At 28.5% G+C, this 22210-nt stretch overlaps 1 protein-coding gene across 1 annotated transcript in view; it reads left to right on the top strand.

The window, feature by feature from the left end:
* Positions 1 to 14850: 14850 nt before the first annotated feature.
* Positions 14851 to 22210, top strand: part of LOC123296257 (CD63 antigen-like) — a 31863-nt gene continuing 24503 nt past the window's right edge. The window contains exon 1 of the mRNA XM_044877718.1: positions 14851 to 14874. Coding sequence (XP_044733653.1) covers positions 14851 to 14874 — 24 coding nt within the window. The remainder of the gene's footprint in view (positions 14875 to 22210) is intronic.

The raw sequence follows: 22210 nt of genomic DNA, 5'->3' as shown, positions 1-22210 counted from the left end.
CATAAGAATCGCTGTCGCAAACAAAATATGGAAATCGATGTCGATGAAATTTCCAATTTTTTTTTATTGAATTGTGTTATTTGAACACAAATAAACACATGATTCCATATTTGATAACATTAAGTAGGATAAACCTTGCATACTCGATAATTCTCTGAACTGTTTTCAGAGAAAAAAACACACATAATGAGATCATGTTACAAATTTAAAATAAATATGACTGTGTGACCGCTATGAAGTAAATTAGATAGTTTTTAAACTTTTTAAATTGTATACTTTTTTAGCTAAATGTGTGTATACAACGAGTTCAGAATGGTGGATCAGACCAGGCAGCACATAATTGTATATTATTTATTGTATTATTTAAAAAAATTTAACATAATTAAATGATTTAGGCGGTAATTATTTTGCTCTTGTTACTATATCTTTAAAAAAGTATCAGTACCAAGGCAATTTTAGATTTAGGGTTGAAATTGTTTGTACCTTATTTTCAACTTTGATGATGAATTTTTTTATAGCTTCATGAGTGTAGACGAAAAATATGAATACAATTTTTCGATATATGCCTTGGTTTTCGAAATATCGAAAGCTAAATAATTAAACCAAATTTTCGATATTTTTAAAATAGGGAATATTCATGAATTTTTTAATATTTTTAATTCATTGTTTACACCGTTATAACAAAGTAAAAAATATAAATACTGCTTAAAAATGCTGTATTTTAGTGTAAAAAAAATATTTAAAATACATTATAATTTTGAGATATTTAAACGCAGTTTTTTTGGCGCTCTCTGTTGATGACGTATAAGTACGTGATCTGTCAATTGGTGACAGTTTAATGTATAATTTACACTTAAAAAAAATAAATTTTCAACACAGAATTTACATTCGTTATTATTAAGCTTTCTAATAAAAAGCCGTAGAATAGTATAATTTAATGAAATACGATATAAAATGTGAGTAATTAATATTATATAGTATGTCAACAAATTTGACAAGCCCGTACTTTGATATCACGTCCGTATAAAAAATTTGAATTTCCGTTTTAGAAATTTTTAAATGCCCTCACTGAATTTGTACTTTTATTAATTAATTTTAAGTAATTAAAAAGATATTAATTACTGAAATAATGGTTTAGTTGAAATGTCCAGTCATTAAAGTTACGGAAGAAAAATATTTGAATCAAATTTAAATTTCATGAATATTCTCTATTACTCCAGGTATCGAAAAATTTTATTCTTCCTTTGCGTCTTATATTGTCAAGTTCGTAATTCACCATCAAAATTAAAAAATATATTTTTTTAAAGAGTCCCCACTATTGTGCTCATAATGTAACGTTGTAATATTTCCTGTTTCTACCGATAGTTAGCGTGTTTATTAAATAACCATTGTACAATCAGTAAATATTATTTACCAAAATGTTAGTTTCCAAGGTTCTCTATTATAAAATGCAAATTATATAAAACTGGTATTCCCCTCAAATATATAAACAAGAATCTTGTTTGTTACGTCATACACACATACATAATATTTATATGTGGGGATAATATTAAATTGTGTAGTCAGAGAGTTGTTGAAAGACCAGGTGATGCGTGAATTTTTATACAATGTGTCCTTGACTATCATCGCTCGTTGAATATGGTGCAAAAAAAAAAGTAATATTTGTATAAACATATACTGAAGTATTTTTATGTCTGTGTAATAGGACCTATACAAAATTCGTAACGCAGGAGCTGCGTTAGCTAAACAAATTTCCTCACAGATAAAAAAAAAAACACATTTTTAAAGAATAAAGAATTTTTATTTCGAAAACTAAGCGTCTATAGAAAAAAAATCACATGAGTACTTTTTTGCTTAAAACTGATCAATACAAAAATGTTTTTTATTTTGAAAAAATTCAAAATTTCTTTTACTTTGCGCACCACTCCAACCCTGGATTATCTGTCGAGTTTTCTAATTTACAAACTACCGAAACCCTTCTAGATACCAAATTTTATTCAAATCGAACTGTAATTACGATAGCTAGAGAGTTTACAGGCACTTAAATGTATAGATACATAAATTTGAAAACCATTTTTCAAAATTCCATCATCAGTAAAAAGCAATAGCTTCATTTCCTTCGGCAATTCGTTAATATTCATTAATGAAAAATAAATTATTTATTTATGATCGGAAATATTTGAAAAAGGAAGGAAATGACATTTAGGGAGATGAAATAATTTTGTTAGATGTGATATGCGATTACAACCACGCAAGGTAGTGTTAAAACATTTATTATTTGAATATGTTATTGTACCGAAAAACATTTTTTCTTAGTAGATTCGAATAAAAATAATATACCTTCTATTAACCATTTTCGATTTTATTTTATACCTTAAGGATATACGAGCATCAAGGTAATTTTAAATACTTAAAGCTTGATTTTTTTTATATGAAGTTGGACTAGTCTAAATCAATTCTGAAAACTTTAGAGGGGGATGCCGAAAGAAAACACTTTTTAAAGGTTAAATCCTTAATAAATTATTGGAAACAAAAAAATAAACCCGTTGTGTCCGATTAATTAAGGATGTGTGAGAACGGTAGTGGGGACGAAAAGTAGGAATACAATTTTTCGCTATCTGGAATAATAAATGTTCAAAATATCAAAAATTGAAAATTTTGTTTAATTATTTTAGCTTTCGATATTTCTAAAACCAAGGCACACATCGAAAAATTTTATTATTATTTTTCGTCTACATACATCAAAGTTGAAAATAAGGTACAAATAATTTCAATCCTAAATCTAAAAATGCCTTGGTGCTCCCACTACCTTAATGAGTGATTAGAAACTTATTTTTCTAGAGGGGACCAGTAATTAATTTTTCCGTCACTAGTTTAAAAAAATAAATTTTTTTGACCCGCGGGCACCAGGTAGGAAATAAACTTCTAAGAAAAGTTATCCATTTTGTTATCTGATGCTCGGATATTTGCCCCTTCCTACGCATTCGTACACCCCAAGATCGTTGAAGATCTAGCGTTTCATTCTCACAGTTTCTTACTATTACCCCCCTACCCCCCTCCCTTCACTCTTTTGCCGTTATATTTTAATTTGTAGCTAATTATCCGTGCATCGTATCAAAAAATTAAATAGGACTTTTCGTTTTAGAATTTCATTTTCTTCCTCATACAACAAGGGCGTCCGTTACTCTTGGTACAACATGTATATACAATAGGGTATTATTGTTAGTCAAAAATAAATTATGAAATTTGAAAAAAGTTAGAATTTATGTAAAAATAAACTTAAATGTTCTGATTTCGAGTTATAAAAGCACATTTTTCTTTTAAAATATTAAAATTAAAAATCGTAATTTTTAAACTGTATATCACGTGACCTGAAACGCGGGTAAGCCCTGCTGTGATGTCATATCGGTATGAGTCATAGACCATCAGTTAGTTCAGTGTAGACAACTGGGTATAATATATAGATGTCTATGAATATATCTGTCAAAATTATTAATGATACCCATATTACGTCATCAAATTAGATGCCCGCGTTTTTGACAGTTTAAAAAAGGTTTAAAATTTAAGTTTTTGGCAAGAAAGCGTGTGTATTTTTCCGAAATAATTTTTTGGTGGCTTTTTATTAGCAAAATCAACATTTTGAAGTACTTTTTCAAAAATAGTGGAATACCCTATTTGGCAGGTGTTGTAAGAGTATAGGTCCCGAAAACAAATTAATAACCAATTGCTAATTCGCATGGAATATTTATTTGTATGTATAAGACCTTCAACATTTATGGCCATATCTTACGTGATATATTTGATACATAATTATGAAATTAGTAAATATTATTTCAAATGACTCACATTTATTTCAAACTGTGAAAAACTCTTAAGGAGTGTTTTTGTAAAGACAATTAAAAGAATTCATTCTTTTTATATTCATTAGTGAGTGAATGAATGCTGATTCAGCAAAGTCATAAATAAAAATAAAAAATTAGAAAATATTATTGGTAATGTGTGATAAGAGCAAGTGTAAGATGTTCCAAAAAGAATCTTAAGGTAGTTGCTCTGTGATTACAATATATTAAGAAATTTACAAAACTTGGAAAATAAGTAATTAAATATCACACCGTTTATGAAAGAATAGGGTATTCCACTATTTTTGAAAAAGTACTTCAAAATGTCATCACGATTACTCAAAAACGAAAAGATATAGCAAGCTGAAATTTTTATAGCGTGCTGAGGACGTAAAAAGTGAGGTCGAGTTCGTAAATGAGCAACATAGGGCAATCTTGTAAATCGTTAGAGATATAACAAAAGTTTAAATATAAAAAATGTTTCTTATTAAAAAAATAAACAACTTTTGTTTGAAACATTTTTTCCTAAACATCACTGTTTACCGGTGAGAGCGCAAATTGTAGTATTATATTGATATATCAGTTATATGTGTGTGACATGTATGTATGTGTAATGTGACAGAATAATCAAGACTGTCTATACATTGTATTTCAACAGTTAACTCGGTCAATTGTTTGTTTTGACTTGTTTTTATTTTACGTTTATTATTTTGTTGTTGCTAAAAGTAAATGAGAATTCATCAGGGGACAGGCAATACGGACAGATAAAGTCACTGAATCCAGTACACGTTCGTCTGTAAAGTGTTTTCTTTTAAATAATGCTGATATGTTTAAAAATTAAAATAAATATTTATATAATATGAACAATATAAACAATACTCTTCTCATTAATTTTACAAATGTGTGTGTTTATTACAGTGCAACCTCGATATAAAAAATCTGAAGGGAACCAGTAAATATTCGTTATATCAAGTAATTCATTAAACTGAGGTTTGTTATATTGAGGTTAAGTTGGTCTAAAATTCGTTATAAAGAGGAGAAAAGTGTCGGAACCTCTCGCGACATGAATTACATACTATGGAGCATACTAACTGTCATATATTGGTGGGACTTTATACGTTATATAAAGGTTTTGAATTGACGAATTTCGTTATTTAGAGGTATTTAAATTTTTTATTATAGTTGAAAATTCGTTATAAAGAGACTGTTCGCAAAAAATATTCGTAATGTAGAGGTATATTTTATATTGACTCTTATGGACAATTCAAGGGGATTGCGAAAAATTTGTTAAATCGAGGAATTCGTTATATTGAGGTTCGTTATATTAAGGTTGCACTGTATTATGTAAATAGAATATTTTTGAACATTATTCTGATCTAAATATGTCTCACCTCTCGAACAAAATTGAGTTTTGCTTTCAAGAATAATTTGAATAGTCTTTTTGATATACTTTTTTTAAATTCATTAGATCAAACGTTATTTCTTGTAAACTAATCAATCTGCTGAAATTGTTTACTAAAATACGTTCACAGGAAAATATAGAAAATTTCTTATTAACAAGTGAAAACAAACAATTGACTGAGTTAATTGTTGAAATACCATGCATAAACAGTGTTGATCACTCTATCACATTACACATACATACATGTCACACATACATAACTAATACAGCTGATATTCCCATATAATAAATATATGTAAGTTACACGTTGTTACCCGACTGTCAAGGAAGGCAAGCTTGTATGTATGTATAAATATTTGTAAATTTCTTTATTACCTCGTATAAAAACGGCTCGATGGATTTCAACAGTTAAGGAATCATTATATTCGTCTTAAACGGATATAAGTCTTAAAAACCTTATCCTTTTTTGGAAAAAGAACAAAATTGTAGATTTTTGGCGCGTAATAGTAATATATTAAAAAAAAACCAAATCTATCGAGTAGGATATAAAAATAAAGGAAATTAAATAGGGATTTCAAAAAAAGCTAATTTATCAGTCGGCGTCCTTTTTTGGGAAGATTTGATCCGATGAACAACTGGACTATTTTTCTTTTCAGTTTTTATTATCATAGAGACAATAAAACGTAAGAAACAAAACAACGTATTAAATAGATTTTTATCCAGTATAACAGGAAAAACTTACATACCGGAGAAATATAAACATTACACACTACGCACGGAATATTAAATTAAATACTTTATTATTTATTTAAAAAAAATTATTATCGAAGAAATAAAATATTTGAGCGGAAGTTGATAAATCAACATATATCGGTAGGTACCACCTATATGTGACAAAACGAAACAATCAGATTCATATCATTGGAATTAATTTGAACTTTATTAAAACGCTAGTTTTTTTAATATCCGCTTTGTAAACAATACTTACTTTTGTTTACCTATAATAGTTACAGGCTGTTCAAAAAGTATTAATAAGCATGCTTTTATTTAATGTGAGTACAACTTCTATAGATGGGGTTGCCACCTCAAAGTTCCTGGAAATATTGAAATTAATCTAATTATGTCACCGAATCATAATACTGTACGATATTTTTCCATAATTAAAAATTTATGATAAACAGTCTACAAATAATTTAAAATAAAAGCTACTCAGAACTGTTGAATTTATCTGATTATGAAAAAAATAATCAAAGAATTTCGTTCTGGCATTAAATATTATGAATTATTAATTTATTTTTATTGTCCGACCTTCGGCCGAACCCGAAACCGAGACGAAGTCGAAGGTTTAAAACATGATTTTAAAACTTTAATATTAAAGTTGATCTCTAGAAGTTGATTTAGAGGTTATGATCTTGAGAAATTGATCTAGAAGTCAATCCAAAGATGATTAAAAAATTACCTTGAAAATTTCAAAATAATAACATTTTATCTAGTTTATTTATTCTGTTAAAATTTCAAGACTGATGAAATGACAAAATTGGATTTTTTAAAATTAAATATTTATAGCGTTCTGGCAACAATTAGGAGGGATGTAAATGTTCTAGCAAAAATTAGGAGGGAAGTAAAAATATTGTCGAAAATAATTTCCTAAAATTTTATGACTTATACTTGAAGAAAAATAAGTCTTATTTCTTACCCTCTTTAAAAATTTAGGGTAGTCCACCCCGGCCACACATGGCTGCCAGAAGTGGTTTTTCATTATCTTTAAGCATTGAAGTTTTACTATGAAAAATTTCGTGACTTTTGAAATGACCACCTAAAATTGGTCACTTTTTCTCCCCCTACTATCTGTTACCAGTTGTGGAGTAGACCGAGCTTTTCATTGAGACTGAAAACCTAGGTCAAGTTTAATACCTGCGTAAGATGTGCGCCTGTAGACCCAAAATTTTTTGCTTGAAGCATTTTTATCGTTAAAACTTATTTTTCGAGTTTCAAGCATATCTCAACTTTAAAGACATCCTCCTGTATACATGGTATAATTAATTATACCACTTTTACGATCAAAGTGTAAAAAATTACGAAACTTATTCAAAAGTTGTGCATTCAAATTTTTCGTTACAGATAATTTTTAAATTTATTGTAAATAATCCATCTAGAGAAGCGAACGGGCAACAGCTAGTTATGTTTAAAGCATGACCACATGAATAAATTGATATTTATCAAATTCCAAAGTTGTGGGTTTAAATTCTACGTTATAGACAATTTCATATTTCAAATTCTCTTGTAAATAATTTTTGTTTTTGCCAAATGTGTAAATAAATAATTCTCATTCAATTAAAATTTAAGAAATAAATTGTAAATAGTCAGAATCAATTATTTAAATTCACAAACGTTAAACATTTAAACAATTTTGTGAAAAAAAAAACTTTTTGTGAAAGTTCTACTTACCGTTTCAGGGTACGGTACGAGAATTAAAACATTCTCCCGATAGAATTTACTACAAAAGATATGAAATTATGTTTTTTATAGCCCAACATCTAGTAAGCATGGTATAGACCGGTAATGGAGGTATAGACCAAAACAGTTTTCCTTAAAATGGAAGGACATTCACCGCCTATTTTGGTAAGGATTTTGTGCATTTACATTCGGTACGTGATACTGAACCTAAAACTCTAAATTTAATGCAGAAAAAAATTCTCTTTAGTCTGAAGTATATTACTAAATAAATAAAAATTAAGAGATAAACAAACACAAAACTTCGAGTATTTTTATAATTATTTAATAGAAATCTAATAAAATATATAAATATATTAATGTCATATTTATTTACAGAATCATATTATTTATATTAGAAATAAAATCAAAACTTTCTGGATCCAATTTTCTTCTCATTTTCATGAGTTTGGCTTTGTTGTAATTATTATCAAATTTACTATAAAATTTGAATTTGTTATCCATTTTTTTTAAATAAAAAACTTAAATTTTTATTAATATAATAACTATTTTTTTTAATACTCATAAATGATATGACACAGGCATCTATTTCCACTGAAACTGTTCTCTTTTAACGATATCGATGTCTTGGATAATTATTTTAGATAGTTTCTATTGTCGTTAGTCACCAGGTCCATTATTCGCCAAGATGGGTCATTTAATGACTAATAGCTTCTTTTGTAGTTAACAAATAAAAAAATAACTTAAATAAAAGTTTCAAAGCTTGATGGGGGACATGAAACATGATGCTCTGACAACACATTGGACCTAGATTTTCGGGTTTCTTTAGTAGCCAATTTAGATCCTAAACGGTAAGAGATAGAATAATACTTTAAATTAGAAAGTTGATTCTCATAAAATAACTAACATTTTTCATCTGAACCATTTTTTCGAAAATCGTCGCCTTGCGATGGAAATGCGTAGTAACATGTCATTATTGCATTTAATCGAAAGAAAACACTCTAAATCCGGAAAAATACTTAACCCAAAAATTGTCAAGGGCAGAAGAGGACATTCACCTATGTCCATGACTTTGACCTACAATTATCGATAAATTTTAAACGTTTAAACAAAAATTGTTAGTTTTATTATGAGAATAAACTTTCTAATTTCAAGTGTTGTTCTATTTCTTACCGTTTAGGATCTAAATTGGCTATTTAAAGAAACACAAAGAACTAGGTTAAATCTGATGTCAGAACATCATGTCTCCCCATCAAACTCTGCAACTTTTGTAAAAAATTATTTTTTGATTTGTTACCCAAACGAGATATTTAAGTGTATAGATAAAATGGCCCAGCTTGCATATTACTTAAAACCTTTTATTGAGCTCATCTACAATGAACAAATATTTTCCTTTTATTTAATAGGCAACTTCTTTTTTAGAACTTGAAAATCACTTTCAGATCCTCTTCTTTTTCTACTATATTTCTTAAATTCTAAGATCTTGTAGCATTCCTCAAGAAACTCTTTTTGAGTTTTAGACGGATTTTCAGTTTTCCATTTAAATAGTTCTATTATTTGGTTCATGTAATCGTTGGAAAATTTATATTCAAACTCACCTGCAGGATCAATTACTAGAAGCTCTTGGTCAACACGAATTAATTTCAATCCTACTTTTCTTAGAAGAGATAAATATTCTATGCATTCTAATATCATAATTGCAGATTTACGTTGCCCATTTAATATACCTGTGACAAATTTTAGTGTTGTTTCAAATTGTTCAAAGGTGAAAGAGAATTTATTATCTGCTTTTATGGAAAATCCGACAAAACGTACAAGCATCTTAAGAAAAGCTAGCTTATCAATCTGTGGAAGTTCTTCTTTTCCGATTCTGTTCACAATATATTTAATTAGATCAATAAAAATTCCATCTGAGTAATAGCTTAAATAAGTACCAGGTTTAGGTATGTATGATTCTACAGTTGTTTCATCTAAAATAGAGTTAAAATTCTTTGACATTTCAGGAGTGAGGATCTCTAAAACCCTAGAAATTAGAACACCATATCTTTCTAACCAAATTTCATCTTTTTCACCATAGATCGCATTGATCGATAATTTAGTATATGCAATAGCACTTGGATGATGAAGAATAGCAATGAAAAACGTTGTTTTGTACGTAGTCAGTTCCTTATCAATAACACCATTATTTCCGCAATTCATATTATTTATTAGAGAATTGATTATTCTCATTATGTACTCTTTCTGAGTATCCTTAGCGAAACCAATATATGACTTCGCACTATCAATAATATCTGGATAAAAAATATCACAAAAATATTGCAAGTAACTTAATTTCTGCAATTTTTCTAGCGTTTGTATTTCTTCTGGAATTAAAATATCTATTATCTCCTTCAGTTGCTTGTTCTTTATATTTTCATCCGTATTAGAAACTTTGAAATTTTTGAATTTCATCTCCAATTCCAAATCTATTTCTAATTCTGACTTAATACTACCATTTTTTAATATTTCCTGTGCGACCTCATCATTGAGCATATTTTGCTGTATGACTTGGCTGTAGTAGTGGTGAATTGCTTTAAGAATATTATTTTTGAACATGTTATTTACCTTGAAATACTTTGATTTTCCATTTGCGTTTAATAAAAATTTTAAAGTGGTTGTTAGTGTTTCAATATTTGCCTCCCTTACAAACTCTTCAAAAAGTTTTTTGATGAAAACAAAATCGGGATCACCATTATAATAATAATAATCATATGAAGGGCACCATTTCATGCATTTTTCAACATCTTGTTGTAACTCACTTAAGCTTTTTACAGATAGAGTATCATAAGATTTAATTTTTTCAGGTAAATCATTGAAAGGTAGCTTTGCTTGAATTTTAACATCTTTCAGTAAATTACAGTCTTGAATTGTTTTCCAATTGTTATCTAAATTACTATCATTTTCTGTTTTTACTTTGTTTTCAATAAAATCATAAATTACTTTGCTATTATCTCTAAAGATTTGCATCAACAAAAAGTAATATACTGCTGTGTATTTAGGATGATCTTTCTTTTTCCTCAGAGCATCAACAAGAAGATCGGCTGCAAAGTATTCAGCGTATGTTGGATGAAGAAAATCTGCAGTGCCGTCATTTTTTAAAGTCTTTATAAGACCAATATCTTGTAATTCCTCACTTGAAAATTTTACCTTTTTTAAAAGTCCTTGTATCTGATCTTCAGAGAATAATGATTTTAATGCTAAATCACCATGGCCTTTTGCGTATGAATTAATAAGTGAGATTCGTGAAATCTCGCCTAATTTTTCGTTTATATTAATTTTTGTTTTGAAATATCTTAAATATTGATATTTAACAAATCTGTCATAAAGATCAGATGTGTTAGTAATTTTAAGATTGGCAGAATTAAATTTTTCATCTTCGAAATATTCTTTACACTCGTCTTGAAAAATTTCAGCCACCATTCGTGCTTGTAATGCAATTCCTATTAGACCCTTTTCTTCAATAAATTTTAAATCTTGAAGGAGTTGGCTTGTAAAATTAATAACTTTATCCTTTTGAGTTGATTCTTTTACATTTAATCTTTCAATCCAAAATTTTTGTAAAAATTCTTTAATTAGTTCCTTGTCAATAGGATTTAAAAAATATGCAAATATTCCCAAAGCATCTTCTAACTCAGATCGTGCATATGAACGAGTTGTGATAAACACTTTACCTTCTGTAGTTCTTCTTACGGTTCGTAATAATCGCACTACTTTTTTTCTAACAAAGTCTTTGATTTCATCAAACCCGTCTAACAAGAGGGTAACTTGATCTTTCTGTTTCAAACAATATTCTAGTAAATTATTTATTAATGAAGTTTTCGAACTTACTGGATCAATAACATTAGACAGAAACGCCACAATTCCACTTAAGTCGTCAAAATTCGCGTTAATTATTTCCGTTTGATAATGTTTTAAATTAATTCTAATAGGCCACAAGGAATCTTTGTTTATTGAGTATGTAGTCAATATGGTAGATTTTCCCATGCCAGCTTCTGCAGCAATAATAGCTGAATTAGTTAACTCATTAATTTGTTTTTTTTGAACTTCCTCTTTTAATACGAATCTACGTAAATTAAATAAGGAGCCGTAAGATTTTTTCCATTCCAATACACCATCCATGTTTTCAAGCCAATGAATATTGTATTTGTTATAATCACGACATAATTGATCAAAATCTTTCATTATATCACGATAATTATCTAATCTAATAAATCGGGTAACGTCGTTTTTATCTGGGTCTTTATCGCTAAATTCTCTTTTCTTTTCGTCTTTAGGAACTAATTTAGAAAAGTCGCTTTCTGTACCACTAATAGCAAATAGGTCATTCTTATTCTCCTGAAGACATTTTTTATCTATCTTTGTTTGATAAATAAGTGTGCGTGGTATATCAATATATGTATCAAAGTCATATTTATACTGACCACCGATTATGATGCTATCTTCGTCAATGAGTGTAGTTAATGCATCTCCATTTATGGCTGAGTATAGACTATTCTTACTAGCTTCCGTGGTTGTTAGGCTTAATAATTTCCTTTTTTCTCCAAAAAACGTAATTTCTGTTTCCAACATTTTCGCTTTTGAGTCAGCAGAAAGATCATCAAGCTTATTATTATTATCTTCTATTTCTTGCACGTGCAATTTTTGAAAAAGGTTTTGGATATTATCATTTTGTTTTGGTTTAATGATTAAAATAATTTTCTTGTTAGAATCTTTTTCAACTATCTCGTAGAATTCATTTAATAAACTCTTTGCATCTTCGGAAAGGCTTGTAATTATTAAGCAATCTTTTTCCTGTGAACTGAATGCACTTACAGGATCCATCTCAGAACCTCGCAATAAATCTAATGATTTTAGATCTGAAAATATGGTTCTTTCTTTTCTTTTTGTACCAGGATCTGTAAGTACCTGAGATACTTTAATTTCACTTAACAATTCAGTTTCGGAGCAAATGATTAAGATTTGTTTTTTACCATTTTGTTTACTTAAAAATGTTCCAATTTCCTTTACTGTTTCACTATCTTCATTGAACTTAAGACCAAATTTTTCTATCTTTTTTGTGCATAATATAGTGGAGCTAATTAACCCCAAACTGGCAATCTTTTGCCTTGCTTCACTTAAAAACTTTTTTACATCTTTATGTGTAAGAAAATGTGCTTTTCCATCTCCTACTTCTCCTAGATTTTGGTGGAAATGCTTCATCCAATCATGCATAAACTTAAAAAAATTATTGTAAACGATGTCATTAATTAGATTAAACTCATTACCAATTGTATCTTTAATCTTTTGTTCTAAGATTTCTCCAGATGGCTGATCAACAGCAAACACTAGTTTATCTAAAAAATCATCTATCTTTTCTTTAATATTATCAATTGACAATTGATTTTTGTTTAAGGTTTCTTGAAATATTGGCGTTAATTCCAGAATTATATTGTTTCTTATACTTGCATCCTTATTAAACTGATAACGCTTACCTCCCAAATTTAAAAATGTGTCATGGTCTGTTTTCTCTGAAAAATAGGTTTTCCATCTTTCTTTATCGTTTTTTGTTCGTTGTTGGTCCTTTTTCCTTGTGCTTGGCTCAAAATCAAAATTAGTATTAGTACATATAATAAAATCTTCTATCACTCCATCTTGGAATTCGGATTTCTCTATATCTTTTAAATATGAGACAAAATACTTTTGCAAGCTAAAGTCCTTATCATCCTTATGAATAAGCTCACTAACCTTAATTTTATTTCCTTCTCTTAGAAATTGTCTATGTTTTGCTTGTAGGAAACGATACTTTATTTTGTTCGTTTGACTATCAGTATAACGAAAAACCAGATCATCAAATTTCTCTGCTTCAGTCATTTCTGTAGCTAAGCGAAAAATCACTTCGGATCTTTCACCTTTAAATGCAAACAACATCAATAATTTTAATTGATAATCATTACCGTGGATAATTTTTTTAAGTCCTGAAGCGCTATATTCTTCATTTGAAGCCCAAGTTTTTCCCTGAATTCGATTACCATCAGAAGATGATTGGTGAGAAGGACCCTGCATTTTGATCACTTTAAAATCTTTTTATTCCATCATCGGGTAAATCTCGTGATTTTTGTTGCCTTTTTTTTTATCAATATCCTCTAATTTATTTTCTTCATTAGATTTTTTATAAAATTTGGATAGTTTGGACATATATTTCTGAAAATCAAATCTAATTCAGAATTGTTTTGTGTTTAAATTTTAATTACATTTCTATAACACATACCTCTTTATTTTTCTTTTGGAATCAAATATAAATTTTGACCCGACTAAATATAAAGATCTATAAATAACACACCTTTAAGTATTTACACACTAATTCACACATTTATTTTTAATTATTGATTAAATAAATTAATAATCATTATTATTAATTACTGAATGCAACTGTTCGAGTTCAACGTAGATTATCCATAAGTTTTTAATAAAAAAAATGCTTCCACTTTGTTAAATAATGATTTAATATATTTAAAGTTATTTTTTTTATTCTTAACAACAAAGTAATTATTTAAAAATATTCAGTGATATATTATCTGTCCCGCATCCTAGTGGACTGTGTCCTGGGTTAACCGCATGCAAGTTGTAGATCCAATTATTACATATGCTTGGTCGTACAATTGATAAACAGCAATTCAGCAACATTTATTTAGTTAACATTGCTCTCTTAATTTTAATCAATTTGAAATAGACTAGTCATAATATTTAAAAAAGGCCTAAGAAAAACTTTTAGAAGCATTTCTTGTTACTTTTGGGCAAAAGGTATTTTCCTCCTATTTCGACTCTGCTGAATCCGAATATGTCGGTTGCTCTACCGAAATCTTGACCGGAAGTGATATATTCAAGATTACGACCAGATTTTTGCCCCTTTTTTAGTTTTCTCAATATAAGTCCAAAACTATGCGTTTTTTTAGAAAATATTTTTTTTAAAGTTTTTAAAATAGAAGAAAATTTGAAATTAAAACCAGCTCCGTAGGTTTAATACTTACTAAGATACAAATCTCCAAAAATTGGCAATTTTTTCGAAAAAAGTGAAATTTTCATACTTGGTCTATTTTCGACTCGAGGATAACGAATGCTCATTTTATGGATGTAATCATGGGAAAAGATGTTAAAGCAAATGTAATTAGCCTTAATACAAGCAAAGAACGATGTCTTTAGGCCATGCCGTTCACTCACAAATCTTGAAAATCCAAAAAAGACAAAACTGCATTTTTCGCCAATTAGCTCTGTTTAGTTCTCATAATGGTTTGAAGGTAGTTTGAAAGGATAAATCATGTACATCCATAATGGTTGCTGTGGGACACCCGATATGAACTAAATATCTTTCGTTTTTAATTATTTATTATTTAATTATGTATCAAGTTTTCGTTTATCAAGTTCTGTTAATAGACATTTTCTTATTAATAACAGAATAATCAGAAGTTACCAAAGTCGTCTGAAATATCGAATTAGATTTTGTCATCGTTATCATGACATCAGTAACGCATGCAGATACTTTGGAATGGCTGGATACATTCGTACTCTTCTTAATTTAAATTAATTCACATTAGTTTCGTAACAATTTTCCATAAAGTGGTAGCATATATTGTGCGCAAGACTTTCTGTTTCGGTGATTTAAAGCACGGTGGGATTGTATCTGCGTCAAAGTTTGTTACTTTAAAAATGTTCGTTGACCGAGTTAGAAATAAAACAATTTTGGATCAATATTACTCGAGCCAGGTCAACGCTTTTAAATCCGTATATATTTTACGAGTGTATTCTGGAATAGTTTCCATTACTGTTTCGTCGTATTCAAGTTTTTTGTCATCGAAATTTTTGTGGAAAAATTTTTCAATAGTGGAAGAGGCTTTGTATTACTATATTTCACTTAGGCGGTAAAATACTCATTTTTAATTCATTCTACTACTTCCTAAACTTTTTTTATGTGTAAATAACGATCATATCGCAAATAAAAGAATCGCTAAATTGATTCATACTATGGAAGGTGGTTGCCTAAACTTTCCAACCGATTTGGCTTGAGACAAATATTTGAGTCATTCAAACATTCCATCAATCACCGTCAAGGCTTGGTTCAAGCGTCAAACAGGTTCCTAGGTGGTTAATTATGCTCGATTAAAGCTTTTGAACAAAAAGATTTAGCGTTTAGGGTTTGCGGTTTGCTGAACATGTATGAAGAGGACCCATAGCTGAACAATGATAACGATATATGCTTTCTTTTACCGGCAAAAATTGATTGTTTCGCATTAAATATATGGAAATATTAAAAAATTGTTATTTGATATTTTAATTTTCGTTCTGTTTATTTGCATTCAATAAAATTTTTAATATAAATAAATAAATTGGAAAGTGTTTTTTTTTTTTTTTTTAAATAATATTAAATTATGAACATTTTGGATAGTAGGTTAAAATAGTTTTTAAACTATGTACAATATTGTATTGTGTTAATACCATTCATTGTATATTGAATCGTTTCACCTAAATTCATTTTTTATGTGGGAGTTGGTAACACCTGTTGGTACTTTATGATTCGTTTTAAGGTTCCGTTACAAACACAATAAACCATTATCGAGAACAGGCGGTGAGGAGGGAGGAATAAACTAAGTTACGAATTTGCTTACTTTGAATTAAAAATCATGATAGCTCAATTAACCATATTAATATTTTAACAAATCATTAAAAAAAATACTAATTTAAAATATTTAAAAAATATTAAAAATAAAGAAATCAATCAATAAATCTACCATGCATTGCATTACAATCAAAATACATTTGATATTATAACAATTCATAATTGGGTATGTTTCTTTGTAATTGAAAACTATAATGTGTTGTAATTAAAATTCCATATAATACATATAAAAATATATAAATTAATTACTTTTTCACGGTCGAACCTAAACTGGAGAGAATGCATATGCATACTGGACTATAGTGTACTTGTATTACTTTTTTTAAGTACCACTAATGAAATGATTCATTTATTTATTTGTTTTTAATAAAATTATGATTGTCACATGTGGCGTTTCATTTTTATCTAGAAAATTTAAATGACTAGGCTAGGTAATTTAGTTAAACGTTATAAATTCAAATCATTTTCCTAAATGTTTAGTAAAAAGGTTAGACTGTTAATTAAACGGCTAATTAAGCTAGTTGGCTGCGACACATAGATACGATGTATTTAAGTATTGTCTAAATTTGTGACGCCTGACAAAAATAATGTACGTATACAAGGTGTTCTATAATTGACTGCAGAATTTTCTGAATAAGCTGAGTAAAAGAAGAAGGTAATGTTCTTTACAAAATTTGGATCTGAGGCCTTTTTTTCGAGATAATTAACCTACTCCTATATTAATAAACTAGAGTGATACCCATCCGCTTCGCTGGGTTTAAAAGTAAAGATTGATAATGATTGCCTTCGCTTATCTCCTTTCTATAGCACTCGAAATAATGGTAAGGATTGTTTTACACAGGTAAATTATATGTATGCTTTTCTATTTTTTTAAATATAGTAATTATTCATTGAGTATATTTTTACAGGAATCTGTAATTTATGGTAATATCAAATGTCAAATTAAATTAAATTTTTTTAAGTATATCTTTATAAATTATGGTTCATGTGTTATTCTGATATATCAGCTATATTGCTGCACAGTTTCATTAAAAACCATTAGCTAGTTTAAGCGTGAAAGCGTAACAAACAAACAAACAAAGAAATATGCTAACTTTCGCATTTATAATATATAGAGATTAATAATCCAATAAAACACAAAATAGAGGATGTGTTTTATCATAGCGTGAAGGGGTGATCTAAATGAAAAATTACTGCAAAAAGAACTTTGGACACAACTTAATTATTTGGCTACTTATATTATTATAAAAACTAACCAATTAAAATCAAGTTTTATTACACTCCCTTTCTTTGTAAATCAAGTTTTGTATGCAACCTATCGTACGGAAATCCATGCTTACATACCTCAGCATGTATTTTATCGTAACGAACAGTCTACTCGCAGACAAACCACATTAGGTATAGTGTGTTGAAGTTGTAAGTATGTATAGTGTGTAAGATTTTGTTTTAGAGTTTTTGCATTTAGGCCACTCTTTCACACTATAATAAAACACATCCTCTGTTTAAGTAGTGTTTTTGGATGAATTTTATTTTGATGAATGTATGTTTTATTAATTGATTAATATAAAAGTAGATTAATTATCTCGTAAATCAGGCCTCAGATCTATATGTGTTAAAGAAGATTTTCTTCTTTATTTTTCTCAGCTTATTCGAGAAACGAAAGTTCTGCATTCAATTACAGAGTACTTGTATAGCAGCATGTTTTTATGTGCTTGAGTATATTGACTGATATTATACCTTAATGGAAAACTTTTGATGTAAGTATAAATTGAAAACCAAATATAAATTAAATGCTAACATATGCCAATTTTCCCATGTGTCTAAATAATTTAAAAATGTATTTATAAGTTTTTATCTTCTTTTGAATAAAATAGTATTTTTAAAATATTTGGGTCAGTAGTATACGATAGGCATTTAACGATTTCTATATTTCTGAATCATAAAAAGTTTTCTAATACTAAAAACTTTATGGAACCTCTGAATAACATCAATTTAAGCAAGCGTTTTTCTTAAGCTATTGAGGAACGAGCGTCTCAAAATGTGTTCTAAAATCCAATGCGACCCAGTTACGTTTGTCGCTTAACACTTTTACTTTTTAATCCTTTTTGGACCAAGATATTAGCCTTCCAACCAAAACTGTTACTTTTGAATTTAAAATCCTGTATCTTCTCAAATAATTATCGCACTCAAAATTTTCTCATATCGTACGAAAATTTTAAACCCCTGACATATTGTTTTGTAAAAAATCTTATCACGCTCTCACTTTTCCTTTTGAAAATAAGCCAAAAAACCGAATTTTTCCATAACATAGAGGAGCCGGGTTCGAGTACCGACTTCTGTGTAATTTTTTTGTTTCTTTCTATTTGTTCAAATAAAAACACATTAAGTAATGCAAAAATCAAGTTTTTGTAAGCTGTAGAGAATTCTCATTAAAATTTGTCAATCAGAGGGATAATCAGTCTTCCATTTCGATAATTACTCTGAATATATACTAAAAAAATCGATATGAGATTGTCTCAGCCTCATCGAGAGATCAAATATGGCGAATGGGACGACGAATGTGATACAACTACCGTACGGGATTGAGTGGTAAAGTTGACACAAATTTTGTTTTGAAATGCAACATAATTTTAAACAATCTTTTTTTGATTGATATTACCACTTATAAATATTGTAACAAAATACTGATTTGATTGTCACAACCACAAGAGCAGTTTTATAAGGTTTATTTGAAAAAATTAAATTTCTTCGAGTCGGAATTAAACCAACGACATATGGATTCTATTGATTTTAGTGTCTTAAGCCCACCGCTGTACCGACTGCGCTACTGATAGTTGTATTAATGTACACAAATATGCTATATATTATAAATGATCAATAAGTTTATTTCAAACACACTGTAAGTTGGTAACAACCATTTTCATGTAGTTGACACAATCGCATATGAACTAGATATGACAGCTACGTGTTCGTAATAACCAAATCCTATATTTAAAGCAAACGCAAAGAAGTTTTCTTTTAATTCATCGATTTGCTTTATTTATACACGATTAAATATTCCGCAACTCAGTATAATTTTATTTTCCATCAATAAAATGCATCACTTCAACTAAATTCAATCTCTATTATGGAAGTAATGATTTTGTTTTTTTAACTTCAGTGATTTTGTATCAATGAATTAATATTTTAAATTCAATCCCCTTCTATTGTAAATACAAATATTTAGCTGTACTTGTTCCAATCATTATGAAATTGTTTGAAAGTATTTTTCCTTTATTTCAATATGAAACGACCAAATTTCGGATTAGTGTTACTTATAATGAAAATTATTGAATGTCTTAAACTATTTAAGTTAATGCTTGATAAATGAATTTGAGTGGTTTCTGATATATTAAATATTAAATGAATTCTATAACTACTATAAATGTAACATTTCAATTCATGACGTATAGTATGTAATAAATAGTAGTTATTTTATTATTAAGGTATGAAATTACAACTTACTATAGAATAGGAATAGCTTAGGGGTGCGATGCACAGGGGTGGAGTTGTATTATGATTTTTATTGGTTGCATGTTAACATACTGACCTAATTATGCTTATAAATCGTAATATTAAATTACATTTAATATGCGGTTTTTAATCATCATGTGTTTGTTATTTTTATTTTAAATAACTCTCCTAGAACTCACTTATCCTCCCTTTTATTCACAAATCTATGGATTTTAATTTTTTTTTGTGGAATCCTATTTAAAAAAAATAAAATTTAGCCCATAATACTTACTGATAATGACAAATACTCCTTTTTACCTCGTTAGGCGATGAGTTTTATTAAAATACGAAACACGTCTTCCATAAATGAATGTTGATACTAAATTTGAAATAGGTTGGACTAAAGAATCACGTAGTCCATATAAGCTTTGATCCCGTTTTTCATCCCCTTTGGGTTATAATTTTGGGAAATCTTTCTTATCGAATGCCTACGTTATACAAAAAACACATCATCCAAGTTTTAGGTCTCTGCTATCAGCGGTTTAGGCTGTGCCTTGATCCGACACTCAGTCAATCAGTCAATCAATATTTTAGGACAAAGCATTTTATACGTATAGATTTGAAAGCTCTTATAGATTTCCATGCGTGAATAATAGCTTACTTAATAGATAACTTACTTTTTTTTGAAGTCGCTTAAAAAATTAACTAGTATTTGTGTAATAACACTCTGGATGGGGTTGAGTGTGCAAAATATGATTACCACATTTTGTCAATTGATTCCTTGATCAGAAAAGCTTATAGATTAATATTCTGGATCTTACCAGAACCCCTCCCCCTATTGGTCCAATTGTTGCATAGCCCCCCTCAACAGAAACAGATTCTTTGTGATTTTTTCGTAAACTTCTTCGTTTTCGAGATATTAACAGTTTAATGTTTAGAAAAACTCCAAAAAAGCCATTTTAAAAGCTGAAAAACGGAGCTCACAATTACATTTTTGAGCTTATCAAAATTTGTGTTTCACCTATACATTATTTTCGCTTACTTCATGGATGAAAACACGAGAAATACTAAAAATGGATATTTCTGTTAAAGTCTGAGAATGTTGTTATGTGGAGACTAACAAAGAAATGCAAGAGGAGATGTTCTGTATGTTGACACCCCTAACTACAAAAATGCAACAGTATACGGTTAATGGGTTTTTAGTTCTGTGAGAGTTATATAGTAATTTTTTTGATACGAAATTGTAACGAACATTCCTTTGAGAATAAACGAATTACACAATTTTTTTCGTACTTAATATTTTTGAAATGTGAGTAATAGTTACACCTTTCATAATAAAAATACTCATACAGAGTGTTTTAAGGTAAATGGTATATGTTTTAAAAAACAGTAGTACGAACAATTTTAATTTGAACTTTTTATACCACGTATATGAAATATACCAAGGTATACTAAGTTTAGTCCCAAGTTTGTAACGCTTAAAAATTTTGATACCATGAACAAAATTTTGGTATAGGTGTTCATAAAATCACCTAATTAGTCCGTCTGTCTGTGTCTGTGAAAAAAGACAGTATATTATTCTTAGACCAAAAGATTGAAATTTCCCGACGTTTATGAACTGATTTTTTATATGCGCCAGGGTATCCAACACTTCGGCCGGGGGCTGTATACTATTTTCTTTATTTCCTAGCCGAAAATAGGTCTTCCCAACCACATTTAACATCGGGAAAAACCACTTCGTGGCTCGGTAGCATACCAGTAATTTAGCAAGGCACAAAAATCGTTCTACTCGGAGTTAAATGCCGTCGAGTAGATCGTACTTTCGACTAGACAATCAAGAAAATGTTCAGAAAATTTTGATCTAATTTGATCTATATAATGTAGCATATATCCAAATTTCATGCAATCGTTTTTTTAACAGTGGCCACAAATTCTGAAACACATGGTTACATAATTTCAATAACACGAAATAGGCATAAAAATAATAAACATTATAATTTATTATTTCTACTGATAATACTATTATAACATTTTTTAAGTAGAAAATTTAATTATTGGTGTATACTTTTTTCAATTTAGTGAATAGACCGCTAATTACTTGTTGCAATTATATTTTATTTAAATTATCACTAAATTATGAACTTTTTGAAAAAAAAAATTTTTTTTTTACTAGGAAAAATTATAAATAATTAATATAAGGAAACTGGTTTTATTCATTGAATTTTAATTTAGTAAATAATTTTATTCAAGATTATGTAATAAATTTATTTTTATGTTGAATAAAATCAATGTATTTCGATGTCGTTCTTCGCCTATTTCTCGTTTATTGTTTCC

Source organism: Chrysoperla carnea, chromosome 3, assembly GCF_905475395.1.
Source record: "Chrysoperla carnea chromosome 3, inChrCarn1.1, whole genome shotgun sequence".
Classification (NCBI taxonomy): domain Eukaryota; kingdom Metazoa; phylum Arthropoda; class Insecta; order Neuroptera; family Chrysopidae; genus Chrysoperla; species Chrysoperla carnea.
This window is presented reverse-complemented; position numbering and strand designations above follow the sequence as displayed.